This window comes from Macaca thibetana, chromosome 2 (assembly GCF_024542745.1).
Source record: "Macaca thibetana thibetana isolate TM-01 chromosome 2, ASM2454274v1, whole genome shotgun sequence".
Classification (NCBI taxonomy): domain Eukaryota; kingdom Metazoa; phylum Chordata; class Mammalia; order Primates; family Cercopithecidae; genus Macaca; species Macaca thibetana.
The window spans coordinates 83,675,635-83,687,069 of NC_065579.1; the positions used below are offsets into that span (position 1 = coordinate 83,675,635).

Below are 11,435 nucleotides of genomic sequence, written 5' to 3' on the forward strand. Positions count from 1 at the left end.
TAGTATGTGAACTTGTCTAATTTCTTACCTAGAATTTGCCAAGTACCATTTAATTTCTTGATTATTGAAAGTGATAGCTGAATTTAGAAAATGATTACTGTGGTGTGATATAAAAAAGTCAATGCAATTGAAAATGAAAGTGTAGGGAGTACACACTGTTCTCACCTAAAATCTAACAGACATTTTTACACCAGTTAGAGTTTACATGGTGTTAAGCTTTTTCATGGATTGCTTCCTTTAATCTTTCCAATGAACTTATGAGATGTAGATCTTACTATTATCAAACAAATGAAGAAACTGAGGCTTAGTTAAGCAACATGCCCCTGGATACAGAGCCAGGGTTGGAATTCATGGAGTTTGAACCCAGAAACTGTAAAATATGACCTCACATAAGGAGCCTCTCTATCTCATGCTAGTTACTCTTCTTGTAATTTTTGGTGTTTTGGAAAAATCACGATTTCCTTCTCCCGTGATTTTATTCACTTAGAAATATAATGAAAATATGCAAGCCAACAGCAAACTGAGGCCAAGATGACAAAATGGAACAAATATAACAAGATAGTATGTGATTATCCTTTCCTTTTTCCATTAAATTCTGCTCTGCACATCCAACATAACCTTTGTTCTTTGATTTTGAACATCATTTTTTCATTCTTATTTGAATGACATGACTTTGAATGTGAATGCTGACCGAATGAAATCAATGCAGAAAGACTGCTTCTACAAGGGAAGTGTAATTTATGCCAGTGGCATCCTGTACTCACTCAATGGATTAATACTTATTGAGTGCCTATTCCTGTATGTGACAGGCACTGAGCAGGGGATGGCTTACTATTTGAGAATGTTTAATTCCAGGAGAACGTTCAAATAGACTGTTGTAACGGGGAGCAAGTAACACACTTACATGACAGAAAATGAAACTGGCCCTGTACTATCCCAAAGCTGCAGGATATTTTGTCATTTAAATCCACTTGAAAAGATTGCCACATTTTTATTTACTGGACTTCTGTTATATAAAATATTTCCAGAAATAATTGGACCATCAGCCAGAACTTGAAAAACCTTACTCTGAAATAGGTGTTTTTGTTTTAAAGATTTTCTAGTGTGATGCAACTTTAGATATAAATATGTAAATATGAAAATATACATGAAAACATGATTCATTGATAATAGTGGTATACTTATGTTCAGCAAAATTCGTTGGGTGAGATACATTGCAATTTCTGTCATTTATTCGTTTACGCTAAATAGTATACATTCTAAAGTTTCATTTGGTTGCAAACATTATTTCCTCACTTAAAATATATTATGGAAAAAATGTGCACTTTACTATAGTTAAAATTAACTCTAGTTGAGGAACAGTTAAAAGTGAAAGAATTACCAGCTGTATTGGATGTTACTGGCCTTGCTATTGCTTCCGATTTGGTTTCACAGAGAAAGTCATCGATGGAGGGACTCAGGAGGGGTCTGCTTTCTTGTTGCTCATTCACCAGCTGAGAACAAATGAACAGACGTGTCAAAGAGCTTTGTTAAACTGCAGAGTCAGATGAATTAAAATGCAGCCTTGCAACAAAATGAGAATAGCAAGCCTACCAAAAATAAATAAATACATAAATAAATAATGGGATAGGGGCAAGAAAGAAAAAAATACCAAAAGGTGGGGAATGAGCCTTTTAGCACTGTCAACATATTTTTGATGCAGCCAACTTCAATGTCTAAAGCTCAAGCCTTTCCCCCCACTCCTGAAATAGAGTTATTCTCTAATTTCAGTATATAGAAAATGACACGTATTGAATCATAGTTGCTAAGGGCCAATCTCATTCCTCACCTGGACAAAAGCTCCTACTGAGACCTGGAACATTGGCTTCAGACTCAAAGATGACATGTTCTGGTTAGCACTGCTGAGTCAGTGTTTATGTGGGGAGTGCAAACACACGGACCAGGGTGGGTGGATAAATGCCTGCCTCGTCTCCCTCTCTTAAAAAGCTCAGGTCACCTACAAAAACACCCTTTACATTTCCTTGGAATGCTTTTGTATTATATAACAAATATTATTTTGGGAGAGTAGAAAATATTGTTATATTAACTGTGTAGGTATCTAGTAGATGCGTTTGTAAAATCTATTTGTAAAATAGATCTCGGTAGACTCCATCGTGTTTTCCCATTAGCTTATATTCTAATTTCAGCAATCTTTCAGTTTGATTTTTTAGTGGATCTCTAATTATCAGTGGCAGCCACTATTTACTTTCACTTATTCTGCATCTCTTTGAATCCCGTCTTGCTTGAGTGTGTTTCTATGGTTAAGAGAGAAAACACACTTTTGATACTCAGGTGGTTCATTCCTAAATTAACTGTTTTTTTGTTTGTTTGTTTGTTTGTTTTTTTGAGGGAGGGGGGTTTACATTTGCCTTTCTTAAAATAGGCATAATCATCTAGTTTTTTGCTTAAGAAAAAAATACACCTCATAATCTTTAGGTTTTTTTTTTTTTTTTTTTTTTAATAGGAACAGGATGTCTGTCTGTCACCCAGGCTGGAGTGCAGTGGCATGATCATAACTCACTGCATCCTCAAACTCCTGGACTCAAGCAATCCTCCCATCTCAGTTTCCCAAATAGCTGTGACTACAGGTGTGCACCACTATGCCCAGCTAATTTTTAAAAATTTAAAATTTATTTTTGTAGAGACGAGGTCTCACCATCTTGCCTAGGCTGGTCTTGAACTCCTGGGTTCAAGCGATTCTTCCATCTCGACCTCCTAAAGTGTTGAGATTATAGGTGTGAGCCACTGTGCCTGGCCAATCTCTAGATTTTTTAAGAACTTGTTACGTTGCATTTTAAGAGGCATAAAATAACAAATGTAGTGCTTTGGAGTATTACCAAATCAAAATATTTTATATTACTCTACTCACTTTCACTACATTGTTTCTTTGGCACAGTGTCAATAGTATCATAGTTTAGAGCTGATGGAAGGTGGCAAGGGACCTGAGTAATGGTAACTATGGAGAGAAAGTGCACTTCTTTTATTTCTGAAAGGGCAATATGGAAGCACTTAGTGGTCATTTGGAGACTGGAAGCCAAGAGACACATTTAGTTCTCATAGGCATGCTATTTAAACATGGATAAATCTCATTTAAACATGTGTAAATCTCAGACGTCCATTAGAGTTTAAGATTTCGATATAGAGTTGGTAATTAGATTTTTATACATATTAATTTGTTATTGAGGGATGGGCTTTGAGAACGCTTTTCTTCTTTTAACGTTAGATTTTTATACATATTAATTTGTTATTGAGGGATGGGCTTTGAGAACGCTTTTCTTCTTTTAACGTTCAAGTTACAGCGATAGATCTTTCTTCAATTATTGTAAGCTTTGGTATTACTATGTATAAAACCTCGCAGATTTTGCTAGGAATCAAATCCCAGGCCTCTTTTGGTGTTAATCTTTTATTTTAGGATGCTGCTTTGACCCATGAGTGAAACTGTGAGCCCCAGTGTTTTTTATTTTTTCTGAATTTGAACATTCCTGGGTATCACCCATTCTATTTATATTAAAATATTTTTAAATTTTGAGGGACTGTAAGCCGCCTATGTTTCTGGAATAAAATATATTTGAATTTTTGTAAATGCTATGGTCTATTTGAGTTTAGGAATGATTTGTTATACTTTCTGGCATAAAAGTCAATTTTATTATCTGGAAATGTAGTTGAAAGCACTGGTATAGAATATAATATACTAGAAAATGATGAAATAGCCAAACATCAGTGATCCTGTGAGCTCATCTAAAAATATGATTAGTGTCCCAGAATCTGTATCTCATTTGTAGTTAGTGCATGTCCAAACTGTACATATGTAACAGTTTCCAAAGGACCCGTACATTGATACATATTTCCTGGTAGGACTTGCTCTTTTAACCATATGTGCTTAATGTAATGAACTCAGCTAGTGTAATCAACACAGTGATGAAGTCCTACCTTCACAAACAATGCCCACTTCCACACTGTGGCCTTCTCATGACTATCAAGTGCGATCTGAATTCCACTGTGTTATATGCATTCACAGAGGATGAAGGTTACCATCAAATATGGCACCACCCTATACTCATAGAAGTTATTGTAATAGGGTTGCATTTACCAAGCAGTGCATTCTGATGACTGGCCTCAGAGTCTAGGTCTTATTTACCCATTGGCTAAAGTGTATAAAGTGCAAAGACTAAACTCAACCGTGACTTTCAAAGTATGAATATGTATGGACAATGTCATAACTATCCCTTTGATAGTCATTATTTCTTTGAAAAAAGTTTAATTTCATTGATAGATGGCTAAGAATAACTGAGTTCTCTTATTCATAATTTTAAGAAATATCAACTGTTATGTAGATAAGTATGAGCTATATTCCATGGAAAATCCCCTGTACACTTTCTTTACTTTGTATACAATTAAATGCCTTTGTAAAAACAAATAAACAAACAAAAAACAACTAAGAATTTATCCCTACACAGTACACAGTTCTGTGTACATATATGTGTGGAATAGTGAAATAGACCTACATTACCTATAGCTTTGGAAGACCAGGGTGTTAGATTTCTGCAGATATTTTTAGCTACAAATGCATAAAAACTATAGTCTAAATTTGATAAAGTAATTCTAAAAGTAAAATTTTTGTTAACATCTAAATGGAAAGCAAAGGAAAAGGCATAATTCAATGAGAGCCCTGTCCTTTTGGGCCTGTCTGCTTTATCAAAGGTGGTAATTAATTAAGTTATTTTTTGGAGTCTGTCTCTTCATTCAGACTTTAGACAAATTTTCTGGAGAAAGCACACCAGCACTCTCAGATTTACTCAGCGTACAAATAAAGGGATACCAAAAGAGAGGCTGTTCTGAGAGACTTCAGGAAGCCCAGGACAAAGGCGTGGCATCTCCAGTCTTCTGCACCTCCGCCTCAGGAAGTCAGTGTCTCTTCCACACCTACTATCTTGTTTCTGACCATAGTTCACACCTGGACTGATGGAATTGTTATAACTGCCCAACTTCTACCATCAAGCTACTCCTGTGGATTTCTTCCACAAATTCAAATCAAAGAAGGAGTAACAAACTACCTTCTGAGTCAGTGTTTTTCAAACTGGAGCACAATTTAGCTATTGAGAAATGCTCGGGCTGAAGTGGGTGGATAACAGCAGGGCTCAAGGGTGAAAGGCCAGATTACAGATAGCATGGAAAGGTAACTGAAACTGAACAGAAAATTTTTTGGTTTTAATGGGAGATATGGAAGATGAAACAGGAGATATTTTGAAGATATGGAAATATTTCCTTATAAGCTCTGAAGCCAGAGACTATCTTACTTACGTTTATATCCTCACAACTTCAAATAGAATGTTGACATCTAAAAGGGGTTCCATAAATGGCTATTAAATGAGAAAGTGACTTTGTAGAAACTGAAGATGTAAAAATACCTATCTAAAACCGTCCAATTTTAAACTGCATCTTCAGTTGCAGGAATTTAGGAATGATTATTTTAGTCATAGGAAGTCCCATTTTATTTATATTTGCATAGATAAGAATAGCTTTTTCCATGCTCTCCTCTTCATTTTGAACAAGTTTATGATATTTCCTTTGGTGACTTGAGAATGAATGAATCTTTTAGATCATAAAATAAAATTTCATACTGAACTGAATCCCCCAAATATTCCCTTTAAGCTTAATTTCCAAATTGTATAACATTTATTCTTTCTTTATGCGTTAGTAAGATAAGGTTTCTTGACTTTCTTTTAGTTTGAAAATAACTTTATGAACTTCCCTGATTTTGTCTTTTGGGTATGGAGTACGTTGATGTAAGTAAGCCAAAAGTTTCTAATTTAAAAAAAAACCTGAGGTCAAGTGATTGCAATTTTGGTCTAGTCAGATTATCATAGCTGAGTTAAAATGACCCACTTCATTAGTTGCTAAGGCCTTTGTCTCAGTTTGTTCACATTTTAAATTTTCATTTCTTATCCTCCTCTTTCCTCTTCTCAATATTTGGATCAGTTCAAAGAACCTTCTGTAATGGTGACAGATTCTTATTTCTCTTTCAGGATCCCATTCAACTGGCACATTATCTAGGAACCTTCTTTAGCGCCAGCCGGTGAGTGCCTCCTTACAGCACTTGCACGCTCCCATGTCTTGCCCAGTGTCATAATCTTAGTTTTATCTGTCCCTCTCCAACTGCCAAGTAGACTGTGACTTGCTTTAGAGTAGAGATCTCATCCAAGCATTTTTTTTGTATTCCATGGTAGCAGTTTAAATCAATGTTGATTGATTTTATACAGTCTAACTGAATGGCAAATTGTACAAAAGAATTATTACATAGGTGTCCTCAATTTCATACTGGATTTGGCCATTTCACGGAGAGGTCAGTGATCCTCAGAAATGTTTGCCAATTTCTTTGCTGGTTTTAAACCACACATTTGAGCCCATTTCCTCCCAGTCACATCTTTTATAAATGTTTGGGGACCTACTGATACCTAAGGAAACATTTCCAAATACAAAGCTTCTACCAAGAATGTTAAGGCTTCTACGAAGAAGTCAAAGTGCCAAGAGAGAATGTCTAATGAAAAAAATTAAAATAAAGGCCTAAGCTTGCCCCATACCATTCAGAAGAAGGACTTGGACCAATGTGAATGAGAGGCCAGCAACACTTCAACACAATCCTATTCCCTCCCTGCTGATTTTAAATCAGAGATTCAAATCTCGAGATTTTGAGGGAAAACCCTGAAGTGGTTAATTGACATACAAACAAAGGAAAACTATTTTGTTTAGAAGTAAGAAGATAGGCGAGAACTTGCATGTAGGGGCTTCTGTCAATCAGAATGCAAAAAACTATTGAACCATAACACCTTCCTTGTAATCAAACATTCAATCAAATGGTTTCAGTTGAATTATGACTTATTCAGACTGGCAAGTTGATGTGATTAATATTAGCTACCACACCACCAAATTGCTTCATATATCAATACAGTGTTTTCTTTGTGTTGAACAAAGGCAGATTATACCACCCAGCTCTTAAAACTTTATCTGAAACTACATTTGTCTTAGCTCAACTTGAATTTCTCAATTTCAATGTTTTAAAATTAAACTATTATATAATCTAAGCTATAAAAAACTAGTAAGATGAAAAGATGTTTTGCTTCTTAAATATTGTTTGTTACTTAAACTACAGTGTATGTTTATATTGTTTGTTTTGTGACTTAAATCACGTTTTGTGACTTAAATCTTTGTATTTGTTTTTAAAGAGATATATTGCTTAGATGTTTCATTCAAAAATATAGAGCTCAAGGTTTCTGATAACACATTACTAAGAATTAGCCCTAAAGCACAATACATTCTAGATGATAAAACAATGGCTGTAAAGGACAATAATCCATTATTCTATAATTTCACATTTCAGATTGATGATCTTGAATTGTTTTAAAGTAAAAGATTCTGTTTTTATATTTAAGCACTTGGTACTTCAATAATAATTTTTAAAGTTAAAACATTGAAGCTAATAAGTTTAAAACAGCTGACAAATATCTCATATTTGTAATGTTGATTAAGAAAATTTGTAATATTATGGCATATCTCTTTACCTCATTTAAATAATAGAAAAATTTTAGAATTGTTTTGTTTATATATGAATGAAACACAAATATCTTTGTGAGTTTTAAAATTCCTGCATTATTTGTGATATGGTTTTTTTTTTATGGGGTCTTGCTATGTTGCCCAGGTTGGTCTCAAACCCCTGGCCTCAAGTGATGCTCCCATCTTAGCCTCCTGAGTAGCTGGGACTACAGGTGCCCATCACTTCACCCAACCCTGTGACATTGTTAATTTAAAGTCATTTATTAAATAGGCTTTCATTCATTATTTTATAATTGAACTACTTGTTTATGGTTTTATTAGCCCTGTCCACGTTTAGAAATTAATTCGGTGCCTGTCAATATAGTGACCATACTGTCAGTGATTCATTAATATCAAAGCCAACTTAATGGATTCTATCAATTGAAAAGATAAGACAACTAAATCATTACCATGCAACCGCTAAAAATCCAGATTTTTAGAGCTCTGTCATGGTAACTCTGATGCCTGACAGAATTCATTTCCTCTGAGCTTATAGTACTAATGGACTGCCCCAACCCCCACTTCCTATTAGTCTTCTGGTAACGGATAACCAAGTGATAACTTTCAACTCTTTGACTTGATCTAAATGTCAACCAACAAGCTACAAATGTATTCCTGATAGGACAGCTAGACTTTTGTAAAATGTGAATCTATTCACAGGGAAATGAACAGATCACAGCTTGGGTAGTGCTAACAATAAATTAAAGCAGGCAGGAGAACATAATTAAGACAATTTTTAAAGTCAGAAATGGAAACCCAAACAAGGCTGTATTTACTAGTAGCCTTGAAAATATTCTTCTAATCGAGGACATTACTCTTTTTATCTTTATCAGAAACAAAAATTAAATTAGTACTGAGGTATAATGGTTGATGACAGATAGAAAAACAAAGCCTGGGCTTGAAAAAATAAAGTCCCTTAACAAGAAGAGACCTGCAACACAGTTTTAAGACACTGTGTTCAATAGGCAAAGATAAATGGGCTATACCTTGCTAAAAAAGTATCTAGGAGATACGGTCAAAAAGAAAACTTTTGAAGGTTCCTCAACAGAGAAAAGTATTCACTACAGTCATTTCATTCTTATGAAGAGAATACATTTTTTTTTCTATGATACAATCAATCTTCTGGCAAATTGCTTTCCCTTCTATTCTAAAACTGGATTTGTTTATACTATTACCCTTTAGAATAGAATATTCTGTTCAACAATTATGATGAGGGCCTCGTGATTTAAACATTTTTAGTTGCTATGTTTAAAAAAGTAAGAAGAAACAAGTGAAATTAATTTAAATAAGATATTTGATTTAGCCAATATATCAAAAAATCCAAAATATTACCATTTCAACATATGATCATTATAAAAATCATTAATGAGATAGTTTATACCTTTTTTTTTGATTACTCTCTGAAATCTGGTGTTCATTTTACACTTGCAGCACATCTCAATTTGGAGCAGCCACATAAAGTTCAGGAGCCACATAAAGCTCAGGAGCTCGTGGCTACTGTACTGGACAGCACAGGTCCAGAGAAACTTTTTTTTCCTCAAAGACTTGATTCACATATTTTCTTCAAACCGTTCATCAACACATGCTTTTTTACATACTATTTGATTTAAATGTTAGTCTTGGATAGCATGTACTTGAAATTCTCTGAAGTCCTTGCATATTGTTTGCTTAATATGGAATAAATGATTTTTAAGCAAAAAAGAGCAGCTCTCAGTGGTCCAGCAATTTCTGAGTTCAGGTCATCAGGCCAACACTTCTGCATTATTCAATTTGTTCAGTGTAATATAGACAGCTCCACTGGAGTATGTTTGGCTTAATTCCTCTAAAAGTTGAGGACCACACAATAATAATCGCATAATACAAGAAAGTTCTAGAATATGGGATTATTCTACACCTACAGTCTGTTGAGTGAAAAGTTATGAAATAAGATAAAACTCAGTATTTCAGTGGGTTATTTTCTATTTTATGTATCATAATTGTCCCAATGACACTATTTATATAGTAGCAATTATCTTCAGACATATCTGGAATCTATCACATGAGCAGCTGGCATTGACATACCAGTGATGAAGATGAATCAATGTATTCAGCAGTATGTGGCTCTATGTTATAAGGGGCTTTACAGGAGACACTGGGACAAACATGTGTCAAGACAGTAGTACATTCACACAAGATAACAAGTAAGAATGTAGTATGATACACGGACTAGATGCTATGGTTGTCGTGGGAAGTACTCACTTTTTCAGATCATTCTGCTTCTGTTTGGTTTGTGCATGCCACTGGTGCATAGCAGGGAAGAAGCCACTTGTGTATAGTGGAAAAAGTATATCAACTAATAAAACTGCATTTGACTGAGAAATAATTGTATCACAGCTGTCACTAAATTAATTCTGTAATACTATCAACACAACAGGTGCATTAAATTTTATAAATCAGAACTCTGTTTGCTGATTCATAAACTGGCCAGTATGCAACAAGAATATGATGCATCAAATAAAGCATTCTATAATCTTCATGCAGTAAACTGTAACTAATACCTCAAAAACAGTTAATGCAACATTAGACAGGGATTAAAGGAAAAACTTGGTACAAACGCATGTCCTGGATATGAGAAAATGGTAATAATCACAATTTCTTTTCTAAATTAAAAATCAAAAATATTATTTTGCATTAAATTTTAAATGTAAGCTTAGGTTATAATGGTAATTTTGGACATGTGAAAAGATTACCAGCAAGTACATAGCAATGCGTGATTTTGTGAAAAAAGAATCTTGGGTACTGGAACCTGCCCTAGATTGTGAAGTCCTGAGATGATATGTTACAGTACAACTGTGCCAATTGCAAATTTGGTTAGGTCATATCTACAGTTGTATGGCTCTGCCCTTAAGCAAGAACTTCAAGTAGTTCTCACCTCCCTACCCAATAGCATTCACCTGAGGGACTGTGGACTTAATGTTTTGGAAATGGGAGTCTACAAACGTCTGACTCTGATTGACAAGAGATCAGTGTAAAACTGTATATGTTTTACTACATATACTAAGTAAAGAATGAGGAATTTGGTAAATATCAAGCAAATTTCTTTCCAACGATTACTATGTGTTATTAGGAAGAAGCATCTCTTCTTTTGGGATTAAAAAAACCCTGAAAACATAAAATTTATCCCAAAGTCTTGGGAATCTTTAATAGCTTTAAAAATTATTTAATTTTGATGTTACATGTTATAATTTTTATAACTTACAACATAGTATTTAGAATAAAATAAAACCACATATGTTGGCAGCAGCTGGGGATGAGATCTGCTGATATTCTAAAAATAAGTTGCCATAATTTAGCTTTTGATATAAATGCCTTTCATGAGGACTGTAAATGGACATTTTTCGAATTCTAGACATGTTCATATAATCGGAACTGAATCATATAATCGGAACTGAATGGAAAAAATGAAATGTTTAAAATAATCTAATCTAAATTATAAGATAAATGCAAGTAAAAATATTTTTCATTTGCGATTTTAAAACTGGTAGTCCCACAGAGTGGTGATGAGTACATTATACATATTTATGTAGATTTTACAGGGTGTTTCAAAAGTCCCTGAGGACATATAGGATTCACAGTCTCCACATTCTTTGCATAAAAATGCAGACTTTTTTCTATACTTGTTATAATAAATGCTGAAAATGGCTCTCATGTGCTTATAATAGACATGACATTTTTGTTCTCAAGGTCACTGAGTATGAGAGGGGTCACAAATGCCATTTTCTGCATGGGGACTCAGGGACTTCTGGCTCATTCCTGTAAATTAGTTA

General features: G+C 34.3%; 1 protein-coding gene across 11 annotated transcripts in view; it reads right to left on the reverse strand.

Moving 5' to 3' along the window:
* PEX5L (peroxisomal biogenesis factor 5 like) overlaps nucleotides 1-11,435 on the reverse strand; it is a 244,140-nt gene that overhangs the window by 97,528 nt on the left and 135,177 nt on the right. For all 11 annotated transcript variants that reach the window (XM_050780127.1, XM_050780124.1, XM_050780121.1 and 8 more), the window contains one exon: nucleotides 1,382-1,493. In XM_050780127.1, coding sequence (XP_050636084.1) covers nucleotides 1,382-1,493 — 112 coding nt within the window. The remainder of the gene's footprint in view (nucleotides 1-1,381; nucleotides 1,494-11,435) is intronic.